Source organism: Triticum aestivum, chromosome 4A, assembly GCF_018294505.1.
Source record: "Triticum aestivum cultivar Chinese Spring chromosome 4A, IWGSC CS RefSeq v2.1, whole genome shotgun sequence".
NCBI classification, from domain to species: Eukaryota; Viridiplantae; Streptophyta; class Magnoliopsida; order Poales; family Poaceae; genus Triticum; species Triticum aestivum.
The window spans coordinates 745,190,544-745,209,270 of record NC_057803.1 but is presented as its reverse complement, the minus strand read 5'-3'; the positions used below and the strand labels follow the sequence as shown (position 1 = coordinate 745,209,270).

Here is an 18,727-nt window from a genome sequence, read left to right as displayed (position 1 = left end):
TGTTTTTCATGCTCTTCAATGATAAATGTTTGAGAATTACGTACAATTTATAGATTCTTGACGTGCATCTCTAGTGCATGTTTGTGCATGCGATAATACCCATGCTGAGAGGCTTCCGGCCGGGGGCCGGGATCACCAACTGCCGTCCTGTCCTTTTCTGCCGGTCTGATGTGTACGTGCTTCATGAACGTGTATATCGACCGTTCAGCCAACTCTCAACTGCCAGCACCCTAACCGTACCGTGCCAACATTAACCTATGGACAGGCTGCACCTCCACCTCGCACCACTGCTGCTACTCTACTCTTCCTATCCAAATTACAGCTCCACTAATGCCACTTTACGGGCTACCTCGAAGAAAGAGAAACTGGCTAGAAAATTTCACAATAATCAGAAACATCGGTCATTCGGTCCATCAGTTTGCTGGACCTTTATAAGAAAAAGGGTTTCCCCCTGCCTTATATATAAAGCACCATCATCACAACATCGAGCAAGAAGATACAAACGCACGCCACTACCACACTCAACGCACACACCCAAGGCGAGATACAAAGGTGCCGAGCACCGAAAACACCACCCCAACGACGACTAAGCACCCTAATGATAAGCCGAAGACCACCATGAAGATGAGCAATCCACCGAGCGGTAATGAGACGGACAAAGCCGGAGCGAGGACTCCAAGACGATGCCCTCAAGAGGGAAATGACTGTAGGCAGCCGTCATCGTCTGATCCCGAAGATCAGGTTTTCACCCGGAGTGACACGAAGGTAATGGGAGCACCACGACGGAGCCTGCAAGAAGGAGAACAACATCCACGGACGCCGCCCCCGTCGTCCAGTACCGGGACTGGGTGAGTGATGAACCCCGGTGCTCCTACACATCCGTCGCAACGTCACTCCGCCAACTACCCGCATCCATGCCTCCCAAGAGACCATGGCTGCCTGATCGCACCCGAGCCGCGCGGTCAGCCCACGACCAACACGCCTCCCATTGCCAGAGTCGCCGCCCTGCATCCAGACCGCCCCGAGAACCACCAAAGGTCGATGCTTTGAGCAATCTGCACCACAACCACCTACGAGACCTCCAGCAAAACTGCCGGACAATGCCGGAACCGATAACAAACAGAGATGGGGAAGGGGGAAGGGGGAGGGGTGGCCGCGGCCACGACCGGCGACAACACAGTGCCGGCGACGAGCAGCTCGGCAGCGGAACTCCCGTCCCTCCAACTGGCTTCCCCCTCGAAACCACCGTTTCGCCCCACCCTGCCATAGGCTCGGCCCCGAGCACGGCCACAGTAGAAGCCTGTCACCGGTAGTGGGCGCGACAGCTCGGCGGCGCGCCGGCACGGTCCAAGGACGGTCACCAGGGGAGCCTCCCGCGCCGAGCGTCGGCGACCAGACGCAAGGGCCCAGCCTAACCACATCACACGCATCCACCCGCTGCCGCGCCTCCCCCCACCCACGAGCCATGGCGAGGAAGGCCGGCCGCGGCCCAGGTCGCCCACGACACGCGGCGCCAGAGGTGGATCTGGACGAGCCGCCGCCACCATCCTCGAGCCCGCACCACCGCCACGCCGCCTGCCGCATCGCCGTCACACGCCGTCACCGGCCCACGCAGGAGCGTCGCCGAGCTCCCGCGCCCGACGCCGAGCGCCGCATCCGGTAGGAGGGGTCCAGCCCGCGCCGAATCCCCCGCGGGCGGAGACGAGAAGGCTCCGCCGCCGCCAGCGACGAGCGGACCTCGCCCACTCGCGCCCTCCGGCGGCGGCGAGGGAGGGGGAAGAGGAGGAGGGGGGACCGGCGGCGGCGCAGCCAGGGTTGCCCCCCGGACGCCCGCAGGAGCGTCGCGGGAGGGGAGAGGGGAAAAGCGCTGGACCTTTATTGAACTTACTATTACATCAGTCAGATCTTCGTAATATATTGCTAGACCCACTTAATGTAATATGTAAACAAAATCTCAAGGTTATCCTTACTATGTATGTGCAATCTACCTAGTCTTATTTCTAGTTGTCATTACATTTGGTCCCTATTGTAAGACTAGGTTTACAATGATTTAGTAATTAAACAATATGTTCATGTTATTAGTTCTAAATTTCAACTCCGTGCATCGAGCGGGCCACTTTGCTAGTTTCTATAAATGGGAGCATAACCATTGCCTCAAAGCATCAACTAAATCATTGTTGCATATAATGACCATTAACTGAACGTCATGGGACTCCATGATTGCCATGCTAGAGATAGAGAGAAATAAAGAGACAGAGACTGACTTGTAGGTTGATGCTCTTGGAAACTACTAGACAGCACGTGGACCCATGCACGATTGACGCGTTGGCACATGCATGCACAAAACCATGGCAGAAATACTCAGGCAATTAGCTGGTATATGGAGCTGTTTATATCGGTTTTCTTTCCGAACTAATTTTTTTTTCTTTCGAAGGTGACTATATTTAGTAAATCTGTAAACATATTCTATGTTATGGTTGCTTTCCCTATAAATAATATATGTCACTCTGATAACAATGTCATTGCTATTTTGTTCTTTTGGAAGATAAACTATCAACATCAGTCCCCATAATTGAATTGATTACACATGTTATGGAAAAACAAGCAAATGAGCATGTTCATTGATATCGACCAAAAGAGGGACTGCCACTTGTTTCATTTACTTTTTTTTCTACTAAAATTAGAAATATAGTACGGTCCAGAAATCGACTAGCTATTTTTTACCAAAACACATGCCTCTATGGCACTCCACAAATCGACTGTGTTTGCCAAAACACAGGCAACCGTTTTGAAGTATGTAAAAAGATGACACAAGTGTGTACAAAAGAAGGTGTAGTTGCACAAAAAATAAGTTTTGTGAATAATAAACGAAAGAACTACATGCACCAAAAATAGATAATCAAAAACCTTGTAAAAATATAAATACAAATCGAAAATATGCATATAGACAACAAACACAAATAATCAAAACTCTTACAAATAAAATAAGCAAAAAAAATTATATACCTACCCAAAACAAAGTCTAATGGCTGTGATAGTTTATCTTCCCGAAAGAGTAAAATAAAGATAATATTGTTATCAGAGGTTGCATCAGTTATTACAAAGAAAGCAACCATAAGATAGAATATGTTTGCAGATTTACTAAACATTGTCTCCTGCAAAAGGAAGAAAAATAGACGATTATTTGTGCCATGGCTCTGTGCATGAATGCGTCGACACGTCAACCATGCATGGGTTCATGTGCCATCTCTTTCAGGCCAGCCGTTCCAGGATCATCTCTCCCCTCTCTGTTTCCAAGAGCATTAACTAACCTACAATCAGTCTCTCTCTCTCTCTCTCTCTCTCTCTCTCTCTCTCTCCCCCTCCTTATCCAGCAGGCACAATCATGGAGTACCCATCCAAACCATGTGTGGCAGCCCATGATGTTCAATCTTGACCATTAATTACTTATGTGAGTGCCTAGACTTTGATGATTTTGTTGATGCTTTGATGCAATGCAACTTTGATGACTGTGTAGTTGCTCACATTTATATAAATGCTTGTCATCGTGCTTCCCGGCACCATAGGATGGTGCCACTATCGCAGTACAATGTAGGATCATTGTTCAGTACAACATAGGAATATAGGATGAGTGGCCTACTCTTCAAGACATGTGTGGCAAAATAAACGAACGGTTGCGGGATTTGGAGAAGAAGAACGTTGGCGGTGGGCGGATGCGTGTGGGGTTGTAGCATGTCCATAAATGTTGTTATAGTTAGGGATTTGTCTATTGTGAGTTGAGAGATGGAAATTGAATGCCCTTGATCGGTGACAAAGGTGTAATCAGTCCGGTAACAAGGTTGAACCTCACTTCGTATGAAGAGTAGTCAAAGGATTAGTAGGTGCGACTTTGAAGACTTAGGGGGATACTGGCAATTTCATGCCCCCGAGGTGTAACTACGGTGTACATAAGAGGCCCAACCACTGTAGAGCTGTCCAAGCCTGCTACTCGAAGTTCACCGGCAATATAGGGCGCATGGCCACTTCGGGGTACAAGACATGCACTCTGTTACGTAAATAGCTAGGTCTTCTGTATTTTATGCATCTACCAACCGACTCCGGACCAATAAACCTAGCCATAGTTGACATACTACACCATAGATAGAATCATCCGAGGCAAACATCCCACCTAATCAGAGGGCTTGAATGTGGATAAATCTTTATTTGTATGGATGGATATAGCTTAAGAATACCATTGCCATCTATCTTGACTATTGTTTTAGATTCATGAAAGGTATTGTAGATGACCAAATTCTCCCATAGCTTCATTGTATGGTTCTTCAGCTTAATTCCACGGTAATTAGTACAACTCTGAATATCCCCCTTGTTCTTGAAGATTGGTACTGATATTGTCCGTCTCCATTCTTGTGGCATCTTGTTTGCCTGAAAAATGAGGTTGAAAAGGTTGGTTAGCCATACTATCGCTATGTCCCCGAGGCCTTTCCACACCTCAATGGGGATGCAATTAGGGCCCATTGTCTTGCCTCCTTTCATCCTTTTTAAAGCCTCCTTGACCTCAGACTCCTGGATCCGCCGCACAAAACGCATGCTGGTCTCATCAAAGGAGTCGTCTAGTTTAATGGTAGAACTCTCATTCTCCCCATTGAACAGCTTGTCAAAGTACACCCACCATCTATAATTAATCTCCTCGTCTTTCACCAAGAGTTGGCATGCTCCGTCCTTGATGGATTTGACTTGGCCAATATCACCCGTCTTTCTCTCTCGGATCTTGGCCATCTTATAGATGTCCCTTTCGACTTCCTTCGTGCCTAACCGTTGGTAGAGGTCCTCATATGCCCGACCCCTTGCTTCACTGGCAGCTTGCTTTGCGGCCTTCTTCGGCATCTTGTACTTCTCTATGTTGTCTGCACTCCTATCCAGTTACAGGTGTCTGAAGCAATCTTTCTTCTGTTTAATCATCTCCTGAACATCATCATTCCACCACCAGGTATCCTTATCTTCGCTTCTCCTTCCCCTCGACACTCCAAACTCCTCCAAGGCCACCTTGAGAATGCAAGTTGCCATCTTCATCCACACATTGTCCGCATCCCCTCCTTCCTCCCAGGGGCCCTCCTTAATGACCCTCTCCTTGAACGCCTGAGCTACCTCCCCATTGAGCTTCCACCACTTCGTTCTAGCGACTTTGGCATGCTTATCCCACTGGACACGAATCCGAAAGCGGAAGTCAGCAACCACCAGCTTATGCTGGGGGACAACACTCTCTCCAGGTATCACCTTACAGTCTAGGCACGCACGCCTATCTTCTCTTCTTGAGAGGATGAAATCGATCTGGCTAGAGTGTTGGCCACTACTAAAAGTCACCAGATGTGATTCTCTCTTTCTAAAGAGGATGTTAGCTACAATCATGTCATAGGCTACAACAAAGCTTAAGACATCTTCTCCTTCTTGATTCTTGATGCCATAGCCAAAGCCCCATGCGCCCTTCAAAACCTGTGTTAGATGTACCCACGTGGCCATTGAGGTCTCCTCCTATGTAGAGCTTCTCGCCAATCGGTACAAACCTAACCATGTCTTCTAGGCCTTCCCAGAACTCCCTCTTGGTGTTCTCATTGTGGCCTACTTGCGGGGCAAAAGCGCTGATAACATTGAGAACTAAGTCCCCGACTATCAGCGTGACCAGGATAATCTGGTCCCCATGTCTCTTGACGTCTACCACTCCATTCATGAGGCTCTTGTTGATCAAGATGCCTATGCCATTTCTGTTTGCATCCGTCCCCGTGTACCGCAGCTTGAAGCCGGTATCCTCCACCTCCTTCGCCTTCTGTCCCCTCCATTTGGTTTCTTGGACGCAAAGGATATCAACACCTGTCCTCACCGCTGCATCAACTAGCTCCCGAAGCTTCCCTGTCAGAGACCCTACGTTCTAGCTACCTAAGCAAATCCTCCTACGCTCGGCTAGTTCTTTACCCTTCACACTCGTCGAGTCAAATGCGAAGACCCTTGCTCATTTTCCACTACATCCGGGCGCCGATGTAGCGCGCCACTAAGGATGCAATGACTCGATCCCCGCTCACTTGCCACCGTATCTGGATCAAGATACGGCACACCACCAGGGGGGGTGCCGGCCTGGCCGGCCCTTGCCCATTTGCCACCATACCCGGGTTCTGATGTGGCGCGTCGCTGAGAGGGTTATGCCCCAACGAAAATGTTTTGGGTTTCATCTCCATAAGAGTGGCTGAGTTTTTATGTTGGCTCGCCAAGCCTATCAAAACCCTCCTCCTTTACCCGGGGTTGGGACCGGCTATGTTGAGACAACATATGCGGAGTTGGATGAAATATATGGATAAGAAATAAAATTATTTTGGTGCGCACATTGTCACCCAACAACAAACATAACTTGATAATGAAATAACATTACAATGTTCTCCACAATATACCACCATAGTCCATACGCCGGCCGAAGACACATGATTTTATCGAGATACACTGCCACTGAATTTCTGCGAGCTAGAAACTGACTAGAACCACGACACCAGATTAACCACAGATAATCAGCAAAACGATCACAGATGATTGTTATTTGACCACCAATAATTCCGCATGAAATTACGGACAGTGCCACCAAAATCAAAACCAGAAGAGCAGCTTGTCGCTTGAAAGAACTATAGACCCCACAGAAGCAAACAACTCCAGGCCATATATGCTAAATTGAGCATGTTCTACGACATCAAACACAATGTGCAATCAAAACATGCCGCTCCTGCTTTATTGCTCCGCTCTACAGTTTACGACATGCTGCTGCAGCTGTATTTGAAAATAAGATAACACGTTAGTTTCGCTAACCACGAACTTACTCAGAAGGAGGACCCAAAGAGTTAAACACCAAATAATTGTAAAGATTATGGCCATCATCCAGACAAGAAAGCAAATTATGAAGTCCATTAAATATCAATGATGTGACATGTGATAAGTTTTGAGGCGACATGTGACCATTTTGAGGTACATGAGGCAAGATTCAGATGTCATATATACCAAAAACAGTTATCTATGAACGAAGATTTTCAACTGAGATTCTGGTAGTCCTGGACACCAAGTAGTACCTCTAGGTACAAACTTGCCACAGAAAAAAAATGTCCTACGTGTTTGTTTTCCACAATTAGCACAAGTAATTTAATGTCTGACATGCAAACTAGTCGCATTCATTTCATTGACATGTCTATCTTCTGTTGTAATGCAGTACACTAACTGAATCCATAGCCTCATATCTACTGTTTAGTTCTATGTTTTGCATTTCAAGCAAACTTTAGAATAAAAAGAAAATTGTTTGGAGATTGCTATTCTATTTTACTGTAAAGTTACTTAGATTTCACTCACAAAAAAAATGCTACTTAGATTTCAAGACAAGATAAAGAAATAAATACCTGAAGCCTATGGTATGAACATGCTGCATAGATCATAGAAATCAATTCTCAAAGAATCCAGTGTCTTCAGGCACCTGACAATCAGTAAGTTGTGAAGCTCGTTTCGAAATGCTCATGGCCATGTTATTAATTAGTAACTACTACAAATGCTAATGGCCATTACAATTTACATAAAAAAACAAAACTCTACACTGGTAGGATTATATTAACAATCCTAAAGGATACAATCAACTAAATTATAATGGAGAAGATATATTCCTAACCCAAGAAAATCAGTGGAGTTAGCCAAATATGTCTATACATAATGGCTGAATACATTCAGCCGATTACAAAAGCGATGAACATGCAATTCCGTCAATATATACTCTGATAACACTAATAGTAAGGAAATATGTTCCAGTAAATGACTAGAGCACACTAGGATATCATATTCAATACGAAGATTTCAGTAGCAAAATGATTGAAAAAACAATAGTGTGACATGATGGCACAAGTTACTAACCCAACTTTGCTCTTCTCTTGACAACACACATGGAACTGAATACAAGTGTTCTTCACTCTCTGAGCACCAACACTGCGACATGCAATAGCATACAATGAGGAAAGACCCATAAAATCACTTTAATGGAAGAAAATTAGCATGGTAGTTCTTTCCCTTCACTTCTGGCTCCTAAGCAAATAGATGTACCACCTAATTATGAAATTAACTAAATAAAACTATGAAAGCCCAGTGTAAGCAAAGTGATATATCAATAGAGCAGATGCAATATGTAACATTGATCTACTAGGAGTTAATATTTTCAGTAACGGAAGTTTTAGTTTGTAATAATTGACATATAAGTTAGAAATGTGACACTACATAGAGTAGTGTTGACTGAATGGTTTCAAACTGTGATTCCATAAAATTCATATGCATGTACCAAAAATATACCTAAACCTAGATTCATTAGGCAAGGGATCTATGTCATGCAAAGTTGTGATGATAAAGGAGAGGGTGATGATCCTGCCCAAATTAATTGTAAGAGCCCACTTTAAGAAGGTAAATGTAAAGTGCTACTCTTTGAGCCGTCTAATCTCTGCAGGGCAAATGTTGCTGGATTTAAATCATTAAGCACCACAACAGCTGAATGGATGTCAACCTCCGAATAATTAATTGGACGAACCGCTTAGCAAGGTGGATCTGGAGTACTACTCACGGAGCTATGTGATTTATACTAAGTGGATCATATTTATAGGATCTAATTTATAGAACGATACAACTGCCAAGGTTTTTTGGATCCAAAACATAAAGTACTACAATAGCCAAACTATATGTCCAATTTACATCATAGAACAGTACAATGGTCAAACGGTTTGTCAGATCTTAATCATACATCTTATCTAAATAATAAAACAGTACTACGAAATGAACAGTTTGTCAGATGTAAATTATAAAACAGTAAAAACACCGAAGGATTTTCTGCATAGATATAATAAAACAATATAACGACAAAACGGATTGTCGGATCTAAATCATACAACAGTACAAGGACCAAACGAATGTCAACAACTCCCCAATTAATTGGAAGATCTCAAGTGCTAAATGTTAAGCTAGCCGGGGTGTACGGAATGGATAATTTTTGTCGGATCTATGAAAAATCACTACAACTTGCCAAACTGATATCAACCCTCCCCATATTTATCTCAATCCGCACTCGTTGAGACGCCCGGTCAATTCAGGAAATTGACCACCCTTGCCATAAAACACTATAATGATGAAAACAGACAATAATTCTCCCCCAACATTATAGGATGCCCTACGATGGATATAGCTGGGATCTAAATACCTACTTTTCATGCCAGGACACAAAAAACTACTATAGTCATCATACGTACTACTGGACAAACACATACGAAGAGGACATGGAAGAAGAAGAAAAGCGACCTCACCATGCACTGTTTCTCCAGAGTTGATCCACAAATGTGTCCACCTTGCCATAGTCCACACATGGTTGGTCCCTGCACAAACATAAACCGAATGCCCAAGTAAGAAGCCAAATCAAACCACCCTACACTAATGATCAGATCACATGACATGGCAACATACAATTGCTTGGCGAGCTCGCCAATGGTATGCTCACCCTCCTCGCAGAAAAGCATGACAACCTTGGCAACGAAGTCTGGGTTGCCCTCGTCTTGGAGCATCTCAAGCTGTCGGAACTGATCGTCCAGTAAACCCTAACCCACGAAAGAAAAAGAAAACAAAAAAACATCGTAATCCGGCAATTAATATTTTGTTACACATCCACCTTGGGAGAAACTATAATCCACACAAATGGCATCGGAATTGTACATAGCTCACCGAAGTGAACATGTTGGCCACAAGGGAGCTCAGTTGGTTTGACTCCGCCGCCGCCATGGCTACCCACGGCAAGGAGTTCAGTTAGCAGGGAGGAGAAAGGCTAAGCGATGAGGGGAAAATGAGGGTGATGTGGTAATGGATGGAGATTGGGGTTGAGTTGGTGTGGTATATATAGGAGAATTTTATTACCAATTCATTGGCCATGGCTAGAAACAGAGGGCTGCCATTCAATATTTTTATGGCCCTCATTTATTTCTTCTTTTGTCCTTTCACTGGCTGTAGCTGGAAATGGACGACTACCCTTCCTTCTCTTTATTACTCTCATGTATTTCCTTTTTTTACCTTTCTTATGTGGAAATGCCACCTTTTGATTAATTTTAGTTAATATTTTATATCAATCAAATGCCTTACTTGATTTGACTGGTTAGATCCAGGCATAGTTTCGTTGGATACCTTTCATTTGCCTCTCGCTTTCCAGGATGTTGAATATTAAATTGTTTCTTTTTTGTGGGAAAATATTAAATTGTTTCGATTATTGTGAGATCATTAAGTTTTACGTGATATGATTGATGGGATGTAGGAATAGTTCATTAGATACCTTTTATTTCCTTTTCTCATTTGGAGCAAGTCATTAATTTGACTGTCTAGATCCATTGCTATTTTCGTTGGATGCCTTTTATGCTCCAGCTTTTACTTATCTGTTTACATCTCATCCTCATTAACATAATCATATAATTATATATAGTACTCAATGTGGATTACGAAGATATAGGGATAATGGTGGCAATGCTATGTGCTAAATATTTGTGGGTTGTGTTCTCCCTTGTAGCTCCCTTAAGAAATCAAAGTTTAGTGTAGATGACAAGCGTAAATAATATTTACGTCGAAGTGACAACTGCATCTATCTGAACTAGTTATATGTCTCCTAATGTTTTCCGAACTGTTGCAACTAGCCATCGATGGCATAACATGTGAGGGACGACCAATGTTCGGTTACAAAGGTAGCTAGATCATGACAACTTGATGATATTGGTTACTATCGTGAAAATGACAATAGACGTAAAATGTAAGTGGTGGGTTGAAGCAACCATACAATATCTACCATGTCCAAGATGACTTTTCTTTATTCATGCCATTTAAATTTAATTCAAAAATAGCACATGTGCCATTACGTTGAATCACTACGCATAAAAAGTTTTCTTCATGATGTAAGTATTTTTTAGTGTCATGGTCCATTTATCATTATGTACATATTATTATCGGTATCATGGTGACCAAACAAGGTTTTATCTTGACGCACGCAATACATTCCTAGATGTCTCTGTGTAATTATATACTAGACCATGATGGCGTGCGTTGCCGCGCCGGTATATTTTTTTCAAATGAATGATAGGAACATTTGTAAGTATAGAGGCCCAAAACATGCAGGATAAGTTTGTAAATATGATATATGTATTAGATATTAATAGAAGAGGCGAATTCTAGTTCTTTGAGAGTAAAGAAGTGCAGAGTCATAACAGCATAGCACCACCGCTCCGCAGATAACCATACAATTCATACTTGACAATTATTTTGATCAGCCAATACTATGTGTCTCAATAAAACGGGGATATATACAACAAAAGCAGTCTTTGTAAGTCAAGACCCCAACATATACTGTGTTACTCTGAAATAGGATGAAATGAACTCACAATTCTAGTTGATATGTAATGCACAATAGGCATCTGATTGATAGGTAATGCACACCAACCATCTGTTTTGTACCTGTGGGCAAAATTTTGTTGACTGTCACCCTACGGTTGAATGGACAACACTCAGATTGTAAGCAAGTTCTCACTTCGTACATCAAGGTCATGAAAACTGAATATTGCATATATGGCATAATTTCATCCATTACCTCCAATAAAAAAAATAGAATAAGGTGTTTCTCAAATTGGAAACTTGCATAACATCAGTATGTCGTGGAGAGAATGGCAAGGCTTCCACCAAGATGGACCATGTTGCCTTGCCCATACTTCTCAACGATACAATAATCAGTAGGCTTATAAATAAATGGAAATGAAATCCAAACATAACTGGAAGATAAACTATAGAGATATAAATTGGACTAAAACAAGTTACTTCATAGATGTTTTCCCATTCCTTCCGAAATACCAGGTGTTCCAACCAGTAGTAAGTAATAACACAAAAGAGAAAAATACTGGATAGAAAACTATGGTTTGGTGTAGTAAACTACTTCATGACAAGTCACAGAATTGCTGAATCTTAATTCCAAGTGTACATTTCATTATAAGATGTATGTATATACCTATGTGGGCTCAAATCCTTCGCAGCAAATACCTCCAGACAAAAACTCTGTCCCAGGTTATAGTCAGGCCGACCGATTCGCCTTTCTGGAAAGGCCTGATGAAAGTCAAACAGGCCTTATTTAATAGGACGAAGTTTGTTATTGGAAACGGCTCGAGTACACGTTTCTGGGAGGATACTTGGCTCGGCGACACACCCCTAGCCATCCAATATCCGTCTTTATACCGCATAGTTCAACGACGTGAGGTATTCGTCGCATCGGTCTTTCAAACCACTCCCCTTAATATACAGTTCCGTCGAACGCTAGCGGGCAATCGTTGGGAAGAATGGCTCCATCTAGTTAGGAGACTGATGGATGTCCAGCTTTCACAACAACCCGATGAATTACGCTGGAAATTGAGTAAGTCTGGAGTTTTCACGGTTAAATCAATGTATATTGATGTTATCAATTTGAACTCCATTCCTACATCTAAAAATGTTTGGGACGTCAAAGTTCCTTTGAAAATAAAAGTGTTTATGTGGTTTGTCCATAAACAAGTTATTTTAACTAAGGATAATTTGATAAAGCGTAATTGGACAGGACCTACTAGGTGTAGTTTCTGCGATCGGGATGAGACTATCAAACACCTCTTTTTTGATTGCCCGTTGGCCAAGGTACTTTGGCAGACAGTCCACATTGCCTTTAATATCACTCCACCGAATTCTGTGAATGCGTTATTTGGGACTTGGCTTAATGGGATTGAGCCTGGCTTAGCGAGACATATTCGGGTTGGAGTTTGTGCTTTGCTGTGGACTCTCTGGACTTGCAGAAATGATTTGGTCTTTAACAGATTATCATGTATACATTTTTTGCAGGTCATTTTCCGATCTACGGCACTGATCCGTTCGTGGTCGCTACTCACCCAGACGGCGGCCAGGGAGCATTTGGTTACTGGGTCTTTCCGCTGGGAGATGGTAGCTCGGGATATCTTCAACCGGTTTGGATGGCGGTCATGTAATAGGATAGGTATTTAGTTTCCCTATCTACTTTGGGCCGGCCGGTTGTGGCATCTTGTCTTGGCTAGTGGGTGTTTCTAGCCTTTTTTTAGGCTCTGTGTGAGCTTTCTGTACTTTTTTATTACTTTTGGCGACCTTTCGAACCATGTAGATACTTATCTATTTGGCTAATAAGATGGCCGTATGCATCTTTCTGATGCAGAGGCCGGGAATTCCCCTTTTCAAAAAAAAAATATACCTCCATCCAATGATCATCATACTAATTTCCACATAGAAGTAAAGTTTTGCTAATTCTACATGTACTGAGATTTTGTTCAGTCGAGATCGATTTCCGAAAGGTGCAAATCGATCGAGGCATATACAAAGATATATAGCAAGGATATATAGAAACTCAAATATATATAGAAATTGTTTCACAAGCGCCAAGACAAACCTAAGTTATGATCATGCCGTAATCAAGCCAGGAGTGTCCAAAGAAAGCAGATTACATGCAAGAATATTCATGTTAATGTTTACATGTTTGTTGGTTTGTGGTCTTCCATTCCAACTTTGGAATAAAGAATATTGAGGGGCATAAAGTTTCAAATGAGTTAAACATTACAACATTCTTAATCCACCCAAGAATCTGTAGACAGATAGGAGATGTTCAGCAATTCATACAGCCAGCACAGATCGCCCCAACAGGTGATAAGGATAGATAGACAAAACATAGAAGGACAAAAGTAAGATAGCTTATTTGAAAGATAGGGAGATCACATCTCAAAAATATTAAGATAGCTTACTTGAAAGATTGGGAGATCCTTTCATCTGAAACAAACCATCTCCCCGCTGATGGCTAGAATCTCGTCTCACAATCCAACAATCTGAAATTATCACGGAGGCTGACGGCAAGGAAGAAGGGCTAGTTGTCAGCCGAGACGGATGGAGGTGGAGCTGAATGTGCAGCGGTGCCATGGATCGAACTACCACCCCTTGTTGAATGGACACCATCATGTACCTTCAGCTGTCGATCCAAGAGCTCTGCATGAGAAGGAACAACAGGTCAGATGAGACTATATGGACGTGCCTGGAGTAAATAAAGAGCACCAATGGATGTGCCTGCAATTATTCGTGGCCGGCAAGTGGCACACGTTGATGAGTTGCCATTAAAATCTTGTAACATCGCTTATTTACCTCCTCAATTTCCGGTGATTATTTGCTGCTCGTGAGGTGACCTTCTGGCCCGTATCAAATGGAGAAGGAATAGAATCCCCAGGCCAGCGAGGCATACATGGAACAGTTGACCCATACACCTAAGTAACAGACTGCGGATTTTGTTATGCGAGCATCGGCCCAGCTTGTATAGCACTCGGTGCTCAGCACCGAAGCCCATACGGGATTGGAAGTACATCCAAGGGTCAGAAACGTATAGAAGTTCAGATAGAATGGTTGAAAAAGTTGACAGCCCGAGAATGACAGATTAGGCAAGTTTTATGGGAGAGGAAATTATTTGTATACCACGGAGAAGCTGCTGCAGTGTAATTGCACTTTGGGTAAATGGGACACAAATTCGGTTTCTGTTGGGCTGTAATTCTTGTGGCACTTGAGATAACATGAACAACGTCTTGTCTGATGCCACCTCTATAACAAAAAAAGTTAAGCAATTAGTCCAGGGCGTTTCTGCAGGGATGAATTGGGAAAGAAATCACAAACTCAACAGAACTTGAAGGATTCTCATTTATTTTAGCAAGTGCTCACTGTCAATTCACACTGATAAGACCTGACAACTGCTGCTCTGAAAATGTAAGCATATTCAGTTGCCTCCTATTAATTTTTGGTCCTAAACAACAAAAGGAAACGAGAATAAGATTGAACTCAAGTTTGACAAACTTCAGGTTCAGATTTCCTGTAAGTGTTTTGCCTTTCCTTTTTAATAAAAGTTGGGGCTGGGGGGCAACCCCTATCGTTTAAAAAAAAGATTTCTTGTAAGCTATGGATCATCTTCCATTGCCATCCACATACGATCTATAAATAAACAAGTTAGATGTAGAATAAACTTATTGGTGCAGACGAAGAAACTTGTCCAGCAGCATACCTCTGACCGGGTGCTCAAGCGAGGTTGGATCTGGCGGCAGCATGCCCAAGGACTCCAGATGTTGTGTAGGAAGAATCAGGTACTGATGATGTCATGTACCTAGGGTAGGGTCATGGATCTATCCAGGATACCATGCCCAAAGACATCATTAGACGAAGCTACCTTCCAGTCGACCAAGAGAGGTTCCACTCGACCGGCTAGAAGACACTCGACCATGAAGACTCACTCGACCATCAGAAGTTCAGGATCTACTCTGCATCCAAACGGTCTGTAATTAAGTAGTCTTAATGGTCATGATGGCACTTTATGTAGGGCGTTACCAGTAACGCCAGATCTTAATGTACTTTAACCCTCTGCTAACGTGGGTTGGCTGGGGTCTTGGCGTCCTCTATATAAGCCACCCCCCTCCACTGGTAGAAGGGTTCGCACCCCTGTAACTCATATACACAGAGATCAGTCGACCGCCTCCGGGCTTCGAGATGTAGGGCTGTTACTTCCTCCGAGAAGGGCCTGAACTCGCTAAACACCCGTGTGTACAACTACTCCATAGCTAGGACCTTGCCTTTCCATACTTACCCCCCATTCTACTGTCAGACTTAGAACCACGACAGTTGGCGCCCACCATGGGGCAGGTGTCTTAGCGACTTTTTTGGAGAAGTTGCAATTTGTCCGATCGCCTTCATCATGGTTTCCGGCAGAGCACTGGTCGAGGGCCACGAGATCCGTCTCGGTGCGCTCACTTTCATCGCCGACGACTCCGCTTGGCTCCAGGAGGCACCACTCGACATCGACGCGCTCCCCGTCCGCGGGACGACGCACTTTCGGGCGTGTGTCCGCGGCGTCTTGATGCGGCAGTCGTCGACTCCATACCGATCGACTCCTGCGCCGTCCTCCCTCCCTGTCTCCCACCAGCGCAAGCGCTCTGGTCGGTCGAGGCTCCAGCGATGGGTGAGGCACGCAGTGGCTCGCCAATCGGCCACCACCCAAGTCACGGCGATTGAGCCCGATGAATCTCTCTACGGCCTGTTCGACCTGTCGACTGGCTCCGTAGGGACTGCATTCGAGTGCGGTAGCAGTGACCCAGCGGCGGAGGTCCTGATGGTCAACGGGCCCCGTAGTCCTCCCGGTTTCCCCCGCAGCGATGGGATGGACGACGAGGACGACCCCGCTCAAGCCCATGAAGAGTATCAACCCGAGCCGCTCACTTCCCAGCAGAGAGAAGAACTTCGCCGCCGGAACATGGATGCCCTGCATACTCCCATAGCTGGAGAAACACCTGAGGCTCACGCCCTGGAAGAGGCGCGTTTAGCCAACCTGGCTGAACGCACTCGACTGGAGAACCTTCAGTGAGCACTCGACGAGCGTGCGCGTCAACGAGCGACTAACTCCAATCGACGTCAGCTCTTTCCGCAACCAACTCAGGTATATCGAACCCCAATTCAGAATTTGGCAGCTGCAGCCCGCATAGCGGAGTCGATTCAGCCCTCTCAGTCAGAGGCTGGAAGAGGCTTGATGCAGATCAGAGATTTGCTCCGGGCGGCAGGAGATCAGAATTCAGCTGTGTCACAGTCACGTAACAGGATTCACAGTCGATCTGTCGCTGTGAATATTGTTCAGTCGGCTCACAGTCCAAGGTCGCCTCCGAGGTGCATGGGACGTGAAGGCCGGCGGGACCACTATGATGACCGATTTGATCGTGATGACAGGCGTCGAGGGCCCACTCCTCCTCCGAGAAGTGGGTCTAACGCCCATCGGCAGCAAGATGATAGACGCCAGCTCAGTGTTGGGCGGAGAGCTCCAATCGACCCCAGAGAGCCAGGCTTTGACACGAGATCCATCATCGTGCAAGGTTTGCTTGACCGAAACAGAGCTCATAGAGGTGGTCATGACAGAGATGTGCCCACAAGCAGCCGAGTCCATGTTTCAGGTCCAGAATGTTTTAGCAGAGCGATCAGAGCCGCAGTGATACCCCCCAACTTCTGGTTGGCGACTGGGGTGAGTAAGTTCACCGGAGAGTCTAAGCCTGAAACTTGGCTCGAAGACTACCGAGTGGCTGTTCAGATTGGTGGCGGTAATAATGAGGTGGCCATGAAACATTTGCCACTTATGCTAGAGGGTTCAGCCAGGGCATGGTTGAATCAGTTAGCTCCCAGCAGCATTTACACCTGGGAAGATCTTTCTCGAGTGTTCGTCAGGACGTTTGAGGGAACTTGCAAGCGACCTGCTGGATTGACTGAGCTACAAGTTTGTGTACAAAAGTCGAGTGAAACACTGAGGGATTACATCCAGAGGTGGATCACTTTGCATCACACTGTAGAGAATGTGTCGGACCATCAAGCGGGTTGCGCCTTCAAAGATGGCGTCAAGAACAGAGAGTTGAGCCTGAAGTTTGGTCGAACTGGAGACATGACCCTGAGTCGGATGATGGAAATAGCCACCAAGTATGCCAACGGCGAAGAAGAGGACCGACTCCGGAGCGGCAAGTACAAGCCGAGTCATTCGGATAAAGGAAACTCCAGTCGGAAGCAAAAGCGGAAGGCCGAGCCAGCAGCTCCTGGAGAGGCTCTAGCCGTGACATAGGGCAAATTTAAAGGAAAGCCCAAAGGATCTTGGAACCCCAAGAAGGTAAAAGATAAGGAAGGTAATGATGTGATGGACCTGCCGTGTCATATCCACACGAAGAAAGACGAAGAGGGTAACTTCATCCACCCAAAGCATACCACTCGCCAGTGCCGGCTCTTAATCCAGCAGTTCCAAGGGAAACAGCCGAAGGACAAAGAGAAGGAGTCGGACAAGGCTGAGGACAAGCAGGACAGTGATGGAGAGTACCCTCATGTCAACTTCACTCTGATGATTTTTGCTGATGTAGAGAGCAAAAGTCGACTGAAAGTGATCAACCGTGAAGTCAATATGGTCGCCCCGGCGACACCAAACTATCTGAGATGGTCGCAAACTCCCATTACTTTCGACCAGTCGGACCATCCTACTCATATTGCCACCCCTGGGAGGCAAGCACTGGTGGTCGACCCGGTCGTCGAAGGTACTCGACTGACGAAGGTATTGATGGATGGCAGCAGCGGGTTGAACATACTGTATGCAGAGACGCTCAAGGGAATGGGCATTCCGATGTCCAGGCTCAGTTCCAGCAACATGAGTTTTCACAGAGTCATCCCAGGAAAGAAGGTTGAGTCACTCGGCCAAATAGCTCTGGATGTGGTGTTCGGCAACTCGAAGCATTTCCGCAAAGAGAAGCTGACATTTGAAATCGTGGATTTCCAGAGCGCCTACCACGCTATCTTGGGAAGACCAGGCTATGCCCGCTTCATGGCTCGACCATGTTACGTGTACCTCAAGTTAAAGATGCCTGGCCCCAAAGGCGTGATCACCGTCACTGGTAACCGGAAGAAAGCAGAGGAGTGTTTCCAGAAAGGCTCAAAGATTGCGGATGACCAGATAACAGTGATAGAGCTAGAGGGATACAAGAAGAACGCAGATCCGAGTGATTTACTGCGGGCCAAGAAGCCCGCCACAGAGTCAGCATTTCAGTCGTCCGGGGAGACGAAGCCAGTTCACATCCACCCGACTGAC

The 18,727-nt window shown here is 45.1% G+C and overlaps 1 protein-coding gene across 1 annotated transcript; it reads right to left on the bottom strand.

Moving 5' to 3' along the window:
* Positions 1 to 6,515: 6,515 nt before the first annotated feature.
* On the bottom strand, positions 6,516 to 9,819 carry LOC123083582 (histidine-containing phosphotransfer protein 1-like). The gene is made up of 6 exons (XM_044505585.1): positions 9,763 to 9,819; positions 9,508 to 9,638; positions 9,351 to 9,419; positions 7,924 to 7,995; positions 7,422 to 7,495; positions 6,516 to 6,804 (listed from the first exon to the last, which is right to left on the bottom strand). The coding sequence occupies exons 1-5, from the start codon at positions 9,817 to 9,819 to the stop codon at positions 7,429 to 7,431; spliced, it is 396 nt and encodes a 131-aa protein (XP_044361520.1). The 3' UTR covers positions 6,516 to 6,804; positions 7,422 to 7,428.
* Positions 9,820 to 18,727: the final 8,908 nt, after the last annotated feature.